General features: G+C 41.5%; 1 protein-coding gene across 4 annotated transcripts in view; it reads left to right on the forward strand.

The window, feature by feature from the left end:
- The window catches only part of RNF17 (ring finger protein 17), a 46722-nt gene that overhangs the window by 30612 nt on the left and 277 nt on the right, over nucleotides 1-15833 (forward strand). For all 4 annotated transcript variants that reach the window (XM_028726263.2, XM_077927062.1, XM_077927064.1 and 1 more), the window contains 12 exons: nucleotides 1572-1681; nucleotides 2387-2691; nucleotides 4169-4332; nucleotides 5394-5513; nucleotides 6693-6773; nucleotides 8585-8713; nucleotides 9257-9313; nucleotides 9829-9945; nucleotides 10304-10448; nucleotides 12325-12460; nucleotides 12649-12835; nucleotides 14037-14135. In XM_028726263.2, coding sequence (XP_028582096.2) covers nucleotides 1572-1681; nucleotides 2387-2691; nucleotides 4169-4332; nucleotides 5394-5513; nucleotides 6693-6773; nucleotides 8585-8713; nucleotides 9257-9313; nucleotides 9829-9945; nucleotides 10304-10448; nucleotides 12325-12460; nucleotides 12649-12835; nucleotides 14037-14129 — 1644 coding nt within the window. In that variant the 3' untranslated portion in view covers nucleotides 14130-14135. The remainder of the gene's footprint in view (nucleotides 1-1571; nucleotides 1682-2386; nucleotides 2692-4168; nucleotides 4333-5393; nucleotides 5514-6692; nucleotides 6774-8584; nucleotides 8714-9256; nucleotides 9314-9828; nucleotides 9946-10303; nucleotides 10449-12324; nucleotides 12461-12648; nucleotides 12836-14036; nucleotides 14136-15833) is intronic.

Here is a 15833-nt window from a genome sequence, read left to right on the forward strand (position 1 = left end):
GATTTACCAGTGCAAGTTTTCTTTTGGGGAGAACTGTGTACAGCTAAAACATGTGGAGTATGTAGCCGGCTAAGATACTGGAACGTGTCTCTCTTTTCGGGCCCCCAAGGTTCTGTCTGGATGGAGACTTGGAATATGCCTTAGCTCACACAACCTTGAACACTTCTCTCTAGGGAGGAAGTGACAAAATGTATGTGTGGTTCTGCTTTGTTAGAACTAGAATTGGCCAGTATTTTTATTAGCTTCTCCCTGTAGTGAAAAGAGCACAATCTGGCTGCTGTGATAGAATCCAGTTGCTTAAGTAATGACAACGAATCAGGTAGTTGGCTAAGAACACTTCAGCCAACATCAAAGTCTCCTTTGGAAACCATTGAGTTTAGTGAAAACTTGCCAGCTTATGTTGAGGGGGTGGGCAGATCATTTTAAGGAGACGTTGGCTTGTCAGCAAGCCCTTCCTGGCATAAATTTTTTAGCGTTTAATTTGTGATTTCAACTGGCCAGCCACCAAGCATGTAAAGTTGAAATTGTGCAAGTAAAATGCACCTAAGTTATGAGCCTTCTCTACAAGCAAATACTTCGTGTGGCATCCATCTGTTTTGAAAGGCAATGGAGGAATGTACCTTTGGGGGTGAAGTAACACTGTTGGGAGGATGCAGTTGATGTTCTGCATCCCAGAACCCTTCATTTGGGGTTGGTCACTCCCTCCTGCAAGAAAGGTTATGGCTGTGTCCAAATATGCAAGATAGCTATTGATGATTCTATCTGGTTTATCTGCAAACAGGGTGACATCTAGGCCAGTGTTCGATATCTAGCAAAGAGTATCGTGCAGAGATGTCAACAACATTCTCTTCAGTTGTTCTGTATGATGTATGTTAATATCCTAGCTGTAAAAACATCCAGGAATACAAATTATTGTCTTAAGTCTGGATGACAGTACTTGGCTTTCTAATTGCCTATCCCATCGATTAGAATATGGAGGGTTCCCAAATTCTGTCACTTGCTCAGGATGGTTTAAATCAGGCCTGGTGGTGAAGGGAACACATTTTAAATAAATAGAAGATGCCTCAGTTCTAAACATTTCTCACTAATCTTCACCCAATTGGCCTTTTAAGATCTAAAATTTGATCTTGTTTTATTACATGTTTTGTGTTTTTATCTTACATTTTTATGCTGTGAACTACCCTGCAATTTACAGATGAAGGGCAGTATGCTAATTTAATAATACTAATAGTCTACTCAATTCCTTTCCCATTTATTCCTCTATCTGGTAATCCAGTACTACTTCGGTCCAATCATAAATACAAATTTTTTGAAAGTTAGCCATACTCCTCTCACAGAAGCTTGTGCCTGTTTACAATTTCATTTACTAATATATAGAAGTTGTGAACTCAGCACAAATATCTAGGATTTGTTGCATTTCCTGACATATGTCAGTAAACTAGCCGTTCACTGTGTATTAATTTGATGGTTTGGCCAGTCGCTGCACACTGAAGAACTTTGTTTCACTTTATAGTAGTAATGCAAAACCAACAATAGCTGCCTTTTCTTACAAGAAGTATGTTTTATCCCAGGAAAGTAACACGTCACCTTTACCTGTGAAAGTTTTTAGCAAAGATGGAGGGCTATGTACTGACATTTCGGAATACATGATTAAAGAAGGTTTGGCATTTAGAAAAAGAAGGTATGCATTTTTCAGAATATTTATGCTCTCTTGGGTGCTGGATGTCTCCAAGTGAGTTTAGCACTCCCGATCGCTTGAAGGCAGGAAATCGTGTAACTTCAACGGAAGCATTTAGCACTTCCTTCCTATTGAGCCTAAGTTCATTTCCTTCCTTTGTTCAGAGAAAACCACTTGGACAAAGCTATCGCCTGTGGCTTTAGACAATATAAGAGCATTGTAATAACTGAGATGCTTTATATAAAAAAGCTTTGAACATTTGAAATGAACTATATAAATGTGAAGTAATATTATTTGTTACTTGAATCAAGTTTAATGTTACTAATTCCTAAGAAAGCCAACAGCTGCTAGCACCTCAGACAACCAGACTCGGTTTAGTTTATCAATAGTATTGAGGACTAATTAGCACTGGAACTCTTTAAGAAAGGTATTAGAGGGTATTTTTCACTAAGTGTCATCTAGATCTTTGGAAAAGCCAGATGGAGATAATTTCTTCGTGATGTTGGGTGAATGATACGCAGGTGGTCTTACCCACCTGTCAAAGTTGCCCCATGAGTAGGTAAGTTCAGGGTCAGGCCCCCTTAGTAACTTTCCTAAACTGCAGAATTCAAGAAAAGAATTGGCCTGAAAAAGTCTTTGGGCTAGAAATAAAATTAAAGCTTGAATGTTATTTGATTCCTTTACATGCTGACATACTTTCTGTTGAAGCTCCCTTAGAGCACCTAGTACAGCATCCCTTGAGAAGCTACCTGACACGCCCTTCCAGCAGGAGAATGTAGACGTAAGCCAATTGCTTGCAGACACAGAGTGTACACCAACCTCTTCCAAACCAGAGAAAGGCATTGATCCTTCGATCACAGATGACAAAGAGCAAGAATTGAAGGTCTCTTTGACTTGCCCTGTAACGGTTGAAGCCTACAAACCACCAGCTGTTCCTACCTCGCTCGTCTTCAGTGCTGTAGTCAGCTGTGTTTCAGACACAGGAACTATTTATGTGATTCCAAAGTCACAAGGTAAAAGGGGAAATGTTGTACAGCAGTGATGATATGCAATTGCAGCATTAGTACACGATTTTCTTAACACTTGATTGTTACTGATTTGTATCAATAAAATACAACACAAACCTTGCAAAACAACATAAACTGAGCTGTGTGCCACAGCTCAACAGCATAGCAGGAAAAGCAGCCAGAGTTGGATGCAGAAAAAGGAAACAAACTTTGAGACCAGAAACCAGAGTCTCAAAGGAGATAGTGTTCGCTGGTTGCCAAAGCATTTTATCTCAGTACTTGCATATATAATAAATTGGAACCGTGTTGCTGAGAACTTGTCTGTGTGTATTTCTCCCCTAGCTTTTCTACATTGTTAATTTTTCAGCCAGAGCCAGTTGCCAGACCCTAGCACACAAACTATTAATTGAGCAGCCACTCAGATCCTCGAGTAAGCCATGATTTCAAGTCTGGCAGCCACTAGGAATTTGAGTATCAAATCTTTTATATGACACTATTCATTCTAAATAGAGAGCAGCGGAATAGGATCAAGTACTACAAATTGCTGGAAAATGAAACTAACAGAAGCAAAAATCATGTGCCAGGAAATCTGCACCATTGCCTAGGCCAGTTTTCCCCAAACGTGGGTCTCCAGCAAAATTGTAGTTTTTTGGACTACAATTCCCATCATCCCTGACCTACTGGTTCTGCTAGCTAGGAATGATTTTTCCCAAGTTTGGGAAACTGGCCTATGCCTTCCATAAATGAAAGAGGGTGCCTTTAGCTGCACCTGCTCCAGCAATAGTTGTGACAAATTTGGATTTGTATAATTGAATGTCACAGGAGTCCATTGCTAGCCATGTGTTAGCTGTAAACTGTAATTTCTGTTACGATGCTTATCGTAGTACTTTGCACAAACGTTCAGTTAGTTAACAGAGTCCTATTTTGTACATGTTGTTGTTGTTGTTATTTACAAAATAGGACTGTCTGTTAACCCTCCTCAGCCACTCTGGGCAGCTTCCAACAGAATATTAAAAACACGATTAAAAAATCAGACATAAAAAACTTCTGTATACATGCAGTATGCAAATGAGTACCTGCTTTTTTTAATAATAAAAAAACCACAATGCCAGTATATCATGAAGTAATTTGTATTTAGAGGTAGCATTTTTACAGTAGCAGAGGCAGGTCTATTCCATGGAGAGTAGAAACAGTGAAGAAAGAGGTCCCCCCAAAAAATCCTCCCCTGGGAGAAGGATTGCCTCTTTCTTGACTGTTTCTACTTTCTCTGAACTAGAGCAGCCTCTCCTAAAGTGTAAATAATGCTGCCACTCATACCTCAAGGAAATTTAGCATTTTATTCAAATACATTTTATGTTCCAACTCTTAAATTATTCCGCTAAGCCATTATATTGATATTCCACTATACAAATATATGGAACTTGGTTGAAAATGATCATATAAATAGCTTTAACAAAGCTCCCTTCTTGGCATTTTTCTCCAGAGCAGCAGCTAAATACGCTGATGAGCGATATACAGAAGAACTTCAAATGTCTAGGTCTTTTGGAACCCTACAGTTGGAAAAAGGGAGAAGCTTGTGTTGTAAGAGCAGCAGATACATTGTGGTACCGAGGGGAAGTTTTGGAAGTTGGCTGTGGCATTACCAAGGTAAGACTGGTGTGACAAGAATTGCATTCCCTTGATGGGGAAGAACAAATGCTCAGTAGCTGAGTATCTGCTTGGCATGCAGAAGGACCCTAGCTCATTCCTAGAATCTCCAGGTAGCTCTGGGAATCTCTCTTGCCCGAAGCCCCGGCAATCTGGTGTCTGTTGGTGTTGACAATACTAAGCCAGATGGATCAGTGGTCTGGTTTGGGATAAGGCATATTCATGTGTTCCTATCATGGCCTCTTAGTATGAGTTGTGAATAGAAGTAAGGGATGTTTGCTACCACCTTGCCACATTACATATCAGGCAAGTGTAGGGGTGGTCATTATTATTTTCCTTAAGCCCAGGAGGAGTAAAGAACGTGGTAGAACGTTCTGCCTGTAAAGCTCTGAGCGTTGTTTAATGAGTGATTTAGAAATTCTATAGATGAAACAAAGGAAGCTAACAATTGGGAGATCCAGGAGATAACACTTGAGTACAGGCAAGCCCCCATTTACACAGGGGTTATGTTCCAAGGCAGCGCACGTTTAAGTGAAATTGTGTATATTTGAAACACCATTGAAAAAGCCTGCAAACGCCCTGCCCCTTTTTGTGACGTTTTTTGGGTCACTTTCCCAAACCACTTCCTACCTTTGGGTAGGTAGAAATGACTACCTTGTTGTTGTTGTTTAGTCGTTTAGTCGTGCCTGACTCTTCGTGACCCCATGGACCAGAGCACACCAGGCAGTCCTGTCTTCCACTGCCTCCCGCACTTTGGCCAGACCCATGCTGGTAGCTTCGAGAACACTGTCCAACCATCTCGTCCTCTGTCGTCCCCTTCTCCTTGTGCCCTCCATCTTTCCCCAACATCAGGGTCTTTTCCAGGGAGTCTTGACTACCTTAAAGAGACTCAATAGCTCCTCTTCCCCAGTTAGGTCATTCCTACTTCCCAAAACTACCTCTAGGGTAAAAAAGCGAAGGATGGGTCTGTTGTGCCTTGCTGGCATGCATTTAAAAACAGAATAGAATCACATCATGGAAGCTTGGGAAATAATCTACTGATTTTGTTGCTTTTTGTGTAGGTGCAGTACTTGGACTATGGCTATATTGAGAAGATTCCTCAATGTCATCTCTATCCAACTGTTTTGTATGCAGACATACCGCCATTTTCCATACCGTGTCAGCTCTATAAAACTATACCAGTGAGTGGAGGCTGCATTTTCAAATGTACTAAGCACCTGGTCTTGTGAACAGGGAGCAAAGAAACAATTACATATGCTACGCTTGTGCCTTCATAAGTTCCAGAACGCTTCTGGATTTTCTGCAAATGGAAAAACTGCTCAAGAGAAAACTCTTAAAAGATTGCGCTAAAAGGGTGGCAGACTGTTCCACAAAGAAATATATTAAAACCGATGTATCACTTTCCTGGCTTAGTCTAAGCCATGGCATCATGCTGTAGCATGGATGCAATAGTCACTGGACAATGTCCCAGGACTTAGCAACATAAAGGGAAGTTTAGGGAAGTTTTTAATGTTTAATGCTGTATTGTGTTTTTAATATTCAGAGTGGGAAACCCAGCCAGATGGGCGGGGTATAAATAATAAATTATTACTATCATCATCATTACTACTACTACTACTACTACAGTTGGGCTTCATGTAATAACTGAAGTGCCATTCACTAGCCTGAGGTTACCATATTTTTTGCTCTATAAGACTCACTTTTTCCCTCCTAAAAAGTAAGGGGAAATGTGTGTGCGTCTTATGGAGCGAATGCAGGCTGCGCAGCTATCCCAGAAGCCAGAACAGCAAGAGGGATTGCTGCTTTCACTGCGCAGCCATCCCTCTTGCTTTTCTGGCTTCTGAGATTCAGAATAATTTTTTTCCTTGTTTTCCTCCTCCAAAAACTAGGTGTGTCTTGTGGTCTGGTGCGTCTTATAGAGCGAAAAATACGGTGCACTTGCCTAAGGAGAAGAGATAAACAGGAGCAACTATGAACATAACTGAACTTTGAGGAAGGCAGGAAACCAACAAGAGTATAATGGGAGCCCAGCCCATTTCCATAGTGTTTGTTCCTGCCTTGGTCAGAAGGTGGAGCAATAACCCAACACACCATTCCTGTTAGCAGAAAGGAAATTGAAGTCTTGTCTGCCATATACAGTACTTCCTATAGAAACCTCAGGGCTAAGATCATACAGAACATGGCAGGTGCTTTGCACAAGACATTTTGGCATGTGAAGCAGAAACTAACGTTCGGTTAAAACAAACTTAATTTTCCCCCTTATAATGCTGAAACCATTCTAATCTCCAAGATAGGGCCAGTCCTGAGTGCTTTTACATAATTAGTGATGTGCTGGTGATTTTTCTACGTTGGTTATCCAGGTTGGAACTGTTTGGCAGCAGGATGCAGTTGAACTTCTTCAAGAACTACTTACAAAAAGGCTCGTTGAAATAAATATTATGGTAAGCATAAAAACAAATTGTGCAAGTCCTTCTTCTCTTGCAGTCAGTCCCCCACCCCAACAAAAAAATAAAATAAAAAATTCTGCCAGTGGATTTTGTTGGATCATTCCCTTAGACTTCCAAGAGCAAGCTGCACATATTTTGGATTTATTTCACTTTCAAAACCAGTTATGATGTGGCAAGTGCCTTCCTGTTTGTTCTCCCCTGTCCTGTTCATTTCTGAAATAAGGGATGGGGAGGACTTTACCATAATATGAAATGGGGCATGTAGGGGAGGAGAAGTCAACCTTCACACTTCATGATTCAGGTATTCTTAATTTACTTCTGGTAATAGAACAGAGTCTTTGGAAGTAAAGTAAAATCCTGTGGTAACAGATGGTAAAGGGAGAGGGTTCAGTTCCCTTTTCTTTGTTCCTTTTTACAATAAACCAGCATCATACACTTACTTTACTTACACATGGAGAGTGGAGGAAACCAATTCCCTGTTTATTTATTAGCCCTCCCCCACACCTGCACAAAGCTGTGGTCCACAGACTTACCTGGATTTGTGAAGGGGGTATGAGGGCTCTGGTAGTGTCCCAGCTCCTGTCAACCTAGCAATTCAAAAGCACACCAGTGCAAGTAGATAAATTGGTACCACTGTGGCGGGAAGGTAAACGGCGTTTCCGTGTGCTCTGCCTTCCGTCACGGTGCTCCGTTGCGCCAGAAGCGGTTTAGTCATGCTGGCCACATGACCCAGAAATCTATCTGTGGGCAAACGCCAGCTTCCTCGGCCTGAACGAGATGAGTGCTGCACCCCATAGTCGCCTTTGACTGGACTTAACCGTCCAGGGGTCCTTTACCTTTACCTTTTACCCAGAGCCCTCCCTCCCAAAGCTGAACAAGCACTTAGTAGGCTTTGGGAAGGAGGTGCGGGGACTCTAGGACCCTGCTGGAGCTCTTGCACTGCCTTCCCAAACTGGACAAGAAGCATTGGGGGGCGTCCAAAGTTTCCTGGCTTACCTTGGAACTGAACCCTTTAAAAGATGCAAGCTTACTGTATTGAAATGTGAATACAGTGGTGCCTCGCAAGACGAAAAGAATCTGTTCCACGATTCTCTTCGTCTAGCGGTTTTTTCGTCTTGCGAAGCAACCCTATTAGCGGCTAAGCGGATTAGCGCTATTAGCGGCTTAGCGGCTATTAAAGGATTAGCGGCTAAGCTGCTAAAAGGCTATTAGCGGCTTAGAAAAAGGGGGGAAAGCGAGAGAGAAAAACGCAAGACTAGCAAGACGTTTCGTCTTGCGAAGCAAGCCCATAGGGAAAATCGTCTTGCAAAGCAACTCAGAAACGGAAAACCCTTTCGTCTAGCGGGTTTCCGTCTTGCGAGGCATTCGTCTTGCGGGGCACCACTGTATTAATATGCTTTGAATCAAACTGCTGGGTTACTAATTATGAAATTAGGGGATGGGGTAAGACACAGAGCTACAGAATAAGCCATGTTATTATCAAGAGTGATATCAGACAAATAACAGAACCATAAAATGTTAGAAACAAATATGAAAAACGTTAGGAGGGAATATTCAGAAGTAAGATACATTCCACTTTGTTAGCAATGGAATTGTACTGTGCCAGATGCTTTGTTTTTTCTATTCTTCCACTCAAGCACTGATACATAGAATCAAGAACCACAAACCTATGGTGGTTGTTCTTGGTGTATTTGTTCTTCAGGGTTCTGTGAGTAGCTTTGTTCTGTTCAGCCATAGGCCCACTTTTTGAGGTTAAAACAGTAGCAGAAATGATAATGCAATAATCTTTTGCCTGGCTTTAACAGGAACACTCAGACAACCCATGGGATAAAGTATCTGTTAAACTCTGTTTCTCTGGAATGTCGCTCTCATCTTTCATGGCGTACCATAAACATTGCATTAGTGAAGATGATGCCGGTCACATGCCAAAACTGGTAACCTTTTCTTTCAACTCTTAAGATTTATATAAAGCTTAATGTGTATGTTAGTTACTGTGGCTATTTATCCTGCATTACAGTTCTTCCACGTCATATCCAGTATTTTCAGTTGGTAGTTAATACAGTTGCAATGGCTGGCAAATCAAACAATGTAATTCCTTATTAAATCCAAAAGCAATTTGCTACCAAATGCAAGATGTATGTAAAAAGGTCACAGGCTCAAAATTAAGGGTTAGTACCTCTGGTGGGGGGGACACATGCTCCTGGGGGTAGTTTGTCCACATTTGGTCCCCACCCTGCAGTTATAATAAGGTGTTAATGGTTTCCTTTAAGGGCTTGTATTGTACCTGCACAAATGCACTATACACCAGATTAGCCTGATTTTTTGGCATGAATTTAATTTTTTTCCAGAGTGCTTGATTGCAATCCCAAGGGATTGAAAATGTTTTGAGACAAACCACTGCTGCAGGCATTAGCTTGCAAGTCAGTTAATATACTTTTAGAAATTAAAACAACTTCTTCCCTTCTCATATGTTCTAGGATATCACCTATTGCAGTGAAGATCATTTGGAGCAAAACTGTGAAATCAGTCATGAGGTAAATGTTAAAATATGTCAATGGATTTCTTGGTTTTCAAGCTTGATAATGTGTTGAAGCCAGTTTGGTATCTACCACCTTTTGTGACTCCAGCCCAGCCACTAACATCCGTTATAGTTTGTTTTGAGTGGATCAAGTCTGTAAGATTTTAGCGGTGGGGGAGACATTGGATCAGTTCTGATGCCTTTCCTGAAAGTGGGTTTTGGGATAGGGTGTACATTAAGTGTGCAGTGGTTGGTGATTAGCCCAAATTGGACATCTTTAATGAAATGCATCATACTGCATTTTCCCAGCATTTTAAAACGGCACAAACAAGCTCTATTCCTTGCTCCCCCAATAGCACACCAATCTGAATAGTGAATCTTGCACAGAATAGTCTCCATGACATCACTGGCACCAACGTTATTCATGTGCACCCAGGTTGCATTCCTTGTCATTCTCTGTGCACAGCTCATATTGCTGCTGCTTGCATCTCTAGGCACATAAAGATTTCCTGCTTCTTCCTTTTTTTTTAGGAGTTACTGATGTCTGAAGTAGATACTCCCCTGCTGCCACCCTATATCTCGCCATCACTGCCTGCTCTTGGAGAACTTTTTCCAATTAAAGTAACACATGTTGTGTCACCTAATGAGGTATTGTGGTGAAGTAAATATTTTTGCTGTTATCGGGTCTGTTGTAATAGCATCCTTTCACAGCAGCTCATCCTGTGTTTTAGAACTTGAACTTGTGAGAATTAGGATTCTTCATAAATAGTTACATCCATTGTTTGAGATGTATAATGATAGCTTTCGAAGCATGACATAAGACTTCCTAAGAAGCTGTCTATGGCTTATGGGCACTTGCCATGGGCAATTGCTAATATTTCTAGTATTGATTCCATTCAGATAGTCAAAACTGGGAGACTGGTCCATCCTGTATGTTGGACGATGCTCTCACTTCAAGATCTTTGATATATATTTTTGATATATGACACCAATTACTGTGCCCTAGGTGTACATTACCATTGATCAGCGAGACAGTCCCAACCATGAAGATGATACAGAAGTCAGTGGGGACGTTGAAACTCTAGACCAAGCCTTGAGACGGTGTAATCAGAACTTGGAGTCCATCCCTTTCCTAACTGATTTTCGGAAAGGTATACAGTCATACCTCAGGTTACAGACGCTTCAGGTTGCTTGTTTTCAGGTTACGGACCGCCGAAACCCAGAAGTGCCGGGACGAGTTACTTCCCGGTTTCGGCGGTCACGCATGCACAGAAGTGCCAGATCACAACCAGCACATGCACAGGCGCGCCGCTGCGGGTTGCAGACGTGCATCCCGCACGGATCACGTTCACAACCCAAGCGTCCACTGTATTATTTCTTGGTAATTTGCATTTATACATTCTGTAATTGAAGGTAAGGGACGCGGGTGGCGCTGTGGGTTAAAGCCTCAGCGCCTAGGACTTGCCGATCAAAAGGTCGGCGGTTCGAATCCCCGCGGCGGGGTGCGCTCCCGTCGTTCGGTCCCAGTGCCTGCCAACCTAGCAGTTCGAAAGCACCTTCGGGTGCAAGTAGATAAATAGGGACCGCTTACCAGCGGGAAGGTAAACGGCGTTCCGTGTGTTGCGCTGGCTTGCCAGATGCAGCTTGTCACGCTGGCCACGTGACCCAGAAGTGTCTGCGGACAGCACTGGCTCTCGGCCTCTAGAGTGAGATGAGCGCAAAACCCTAGAGTCTGGCAAGACTGGCCCGTACGGGCAGGGGTACCTTTACCTTTACCTAATTGAAGGTGAAAAGTTACTTAACTACTTTAGAACAAAACTTCTCTACGGTCTCCTTGCATTCAGAATCAAATAAGAGAAAACAGACTTATTTATTAAATTTGTACACCGCCCTGTACCCATAGATCTCAGGGTGGTTCACAGCATATAAACTCCTGAAAGCTGTTCATTTATGCTTGTTGCTATAAAAAAACAATGCAATGAATTCTCTGAGTTTCTGCTGAACTTCAGATAGTGTAGTGATGCTAGTACAGTGGTACCTCGGGTTACCTACGCAGGTTAAAGACTCCGCTAACCCAGAAATAGTACCTTGGGTTAAGAACTCTGCTTCAGGATGAGAACAGAAATCGTGCTCCAGCGGTGCGGTGGCAGCAGGAGGCCCCATTAGCTATAGTGGTGCTTCAGGTTAAGAACAGTTTCAGGTTAAGAACAGACCTCCGGGAAGAATTAAGTACTTAACCCGAGGTACCACTGTACCACGAGGTTGCAATAATTTAGCTGAAGCATCACTAATCATGAAAGTATCTCATGATAAATGCTGGGCTCCATTAAACTATAGAAAGTATTTATTAAAATATAGTAGGGTGTTTTGATGTGTGTTATTCTGTTCTCCTTTGGGTGTTGGAAGTCTCTCAAGTGGGTTTAGCTGTCACTCCACTTCTTGCAGGACTTAAAAAAAAAACACCAGATCGTGATGACTGGGAAAGGGGGTGACAGCCATGGAGTGTTTCTGGCACACAGTAGCCATCTGCAAAACTTTATCTACAGTTTCTACTATTATGAGATGTGATAGCTAGGGAGCCAGCCAATGAAGCTGAATGTTGGAAGATCAGTAGGACGTAGAACGCAAGCCTAAATCAATTCCTTTGGATAATTTTATTTAATGCCTTCCCAGTTTTGCTTAGCAAAAGGTGATCCACGATGCAATATAAATGGTTATAGGAGGGGGTACCCTTTTTTCAGCTGGAGGACTTCACTCAACCATGATCAACCCTCTGCATATCAAAGTGGGCATGGTCAAAAACCCTTTTTTTAAAAAATAATTGGTAAACATTTGGGGGCACAGAACCTTTTGGTATCACAGTAGAGAACTTATGAGAGCAGTCAGTTTAGAAAACCTCCGCAAATTAACATTATTTTAAAAAAGCAATGGGGGGGGGTGCATAAAACTTGGGAGCCAGATGCAGGTTAACCACCCATGTTGCAGTATTGGGTGCTGAAATTTAAACAGCTTTTCTCCCTTCGTTAGACATGCCTTGCCTTGCAAAGTACAGTGATGGCTTCTGGTATCGGGCAAAGCTCATCTCAATTCATGAATGCAATCCTCTTTCGATTATGGTGGAATTTGTTGACTATGGATCCAGTGAAACAGTGCCCACAAGCAGGTAAATCTATACATTGCTCATGTATTAGTGCAAATTGCTATTCAAGACAGGTGAAACTAAGATCGGACATTGGTCTGTACAGAATATACATATTAACATCATTTTACCACCACTTTGTAGCAGCTAACAAATTGCTTGTAGGCTGCCATCTTGAATAGTGTCATTCACTGACTTTAATTTTGCCTCAGGTTACGTCAGCTTCCTCCTGAGTTCATGCAGTACCCTGCTCAAGCGTTCAAAGTTCTGCTGGCTGGATTTAAACCAGCTTTGTGTGAGTCACACACAAAAATCCCGTATTGTTCCGAATGGAGCATGGAAGCATTGTGGACCATGATAGACTGCTTCCAAGGGAAAAATCTCTATGCTTCTTCACTGGTAAAGTCTTCCCTTATTTTATCCCAGCCAACTCTTCCCATCCACAGACTTAACTGTAAATTCCCTTTCCCACTTTCAGTATTCAGGTGGAATTTTAAAAGGTTCCTGTTCACCCGGCAACCTTGAAATTACTTGGCTGTCAGGATATTTGATCTTTTAAAATGTTTTAAAAAGAAAACAGTATTATTTTGCTGTTTCATTGTTTATCACCCTGGGATCCTTTGGGTGGGATAGGACTGCAATAAATAAATACAAGTAACTTGCAACTTACACATATTTAACTTGCACACATTCAGCTTTACGTTCTTGATTTAAAAAAAATTAAAAGGGGGAGGGTGTCTGGGGGAAAAGAACAGCACTCCCACCCTCCATTGAACCCATTGAGTTTTGACTATACAAAAGATTTTGGCTTTTCACACTATCCCTGGAACGCAACCCCCATGTAAGTTGAGGGTCTCCTGTACACAAATTAAGTTCCAAGGCCAGTTTGAACCAGCACTTTAATTCTTGCTATCTCATTCATATGATTTCCTTTGAATGATTTTTAGAGGACGGGGGGGGAGGGGCAAGCTTTAGCCCAGTCGTTTTTTCATTCATAAGGCTTATTATTCTGCAACTTGCTGTCCACACCACTGAAATGTATCTCAGCTGCGCTTTCCTGTCCCCTCCTCAATCACTCCCCCCCCCCATCCTCCACTACCTTTTCCCATTCTCGACAGGTATTTATGTAACTTTTAAAAAGTTGCAGGCACTGCACTACGCATAAAAGTTGACAACTTTATACAGCCAGTCATTCATGTTTCACATTAGACAAAACGAAGGTTTGGGGCGGGGGGCTGTTATACCAATCTCTACTGGTTGTTCTTTAAATTAAATACTACAGTCTGTGTAAGAGTGATAAATGTTGCCTGTAAAACAACATTTCCATATTTGGGGCTTTTTGTGAGGCGGGGGGGATGTCAGTATCCTCTCAGAACACTCCTTAGTGAAAGCATACAATTCTGTCTTGGAATGGTTTCATCAAACTCACTCCAGCTGTGTGCCAGCTCTCTATAATTGAGTTTTGCTTAGGAAGCAGACAAGATTTGGATAGCCAAGAACAGAAGTTTAGAACTCTTATCATTGTATAGTTTTGGAAACTCTAATATGTACTGATTCTCAAAGGTTGCCTGTTGACGTTGGCCATATATCTTACTTGCAGACGCATTCACCAGAGCATACCGTGTTTGTATATGAAGATGGGCACCTAGTTCACATGAAACTAGTAGAAATGGGATTTGCTGAATTAATTTAGTGACTGGTAAGCACACTCAGTTTCATCTATTAAAAGCTTTTTTGTCCTACTCTTCGACTTTAAAGGGTCACAAGGGAGCTTGCAGATCAGTAGAAACACAAAGGCTGCCCTTGTCCTCAAGGTTACAGTCTAAAAGATAAAAGGAAAAAGTAATGAGGGAAGGGAAAGGCTGGCACTTTTAGTAACGTTGCAGTTCTTACAATAACTGGCCAGGATGGAAACAATCCATGTAGCTTGGTGGAATGGCCTACTATTGGTTGTCAAATGCGAAGAACCAGAGATTAATAAAACAACTGCTAGAGAAGTATCTGAATTCCTACCCTTCACCAGAAGGTCTTGGGGTAGGCATGTAAAGGCACCACTGAGTTAAAACATTGAAAACTCTGCCACTCACAATCCCCAAACAGGAATTGCATAGACCAGTGTTTTTCAACCTTTTTTTGGCAAAGGCACACTTGTTTCATGAAAAAAATCACGAGGCACACCACCATTAGGAAAATGTTAAAAAATTTAACTCTGTGCCTATATTGACTATATATAAAGTAATTCTCTTGAATAGGAATCCAATAAACACAAAGATAGTATTTTATAATTACTTTATTATGAAATAGTAAGTAAACAGAAATATGAAAAATTATAAAATACTTTATTTTTAAATCTTTCGAATTTTTCAATTTTTCCCACGGCACACCAGGCAACATCTCGCGGCACACTAGTGTGCCGCGGAACAGTGGTTGAAAAACACTGGCATAGACACATTTGTATTTTATCAGTTTTAAGATGGTTCATTTTGTAGTCTCAATAAGAAAATAAAGGCTTTAAAAAATGAAAGATTGTATCGAGAGGGCATTTTTAAAAATGTAGGAAGAGTCCTACTGGATCAGGACCCTCTCGTCCAGCACTCGGTTCTCACTGTAGACAGCCAGATTCTGAATTTGTGCTCTCCCCCGACCTGCAAATACCAGCAACTGGCATTTAGGGAAATACGTTCTGAAATAATTTTGGAAATTGTTGCAGTTTCTGCTTAGAAGCAGTAGGCAAACTGTAATGAAAAACGGACAACTTCAGCAGATGTCCAGATTTTAAAATTATATACCTGCATTAGTAACTCAACCAATAGAATTTTTGCATGCCAATTTGTCATAGAACAGAATAAGTATAACTAGCATTTTAATAAACAGAAGTTACCAACGTTTTTGGAGCGAAAGACATATTTTGAGAGTGCTCAAGGTGCCAGCCGCACAGTGGCTACTATGGGGTGTATGGCTAAACAAAATGAGAGTTTGGCCATGGTGAAGTTTTTCCTTCTGTACAAGGGTTAATGTGCTAAATTTCTGCTTAGAAAATAAAAGGAGGGAAAGTGCATTAAAGGGGCTGAGAAAACAAGCTCTTTAGGACCTCAAGCAATTCATCAGTCGCAGCTCTGACTTGACTTACTGGTGAAAAACAGAGACGAGCGGCAAGACTTGCTCATTTCATAGAAATTGTTTAGACAGGTGCTTGCAGATTTTGCTTCATATTTTGCTTAAGAGGGATAGACACTCTTCTTAAAATAAAAGCTTGGAGTCTGGGCCCCTGCTAGGAATAGGAGGAAAGAGATTTGAAAGTCTAAACATGCAGCCAGGTAAAGGTTACCTTGAAAGAAATGTGACCCTCAGCCTCATCTCCTGTCAGAATTAGTGTAGCAAAGCATGCAGCAAGTGG

Source organism: Podarcis muralis, chromosome 4 (genome assembly GCF_964188315.1).
Source record: "Podarcis muralis chromosome 4, rPodMur119.hap1.1, whole genome shotgun sequence".
NCBI lineage: Eukaryota > Metazoa > Chordata > Lepidosauria > Squamata > Lacertidae > Podarcis > Podarcis muralis.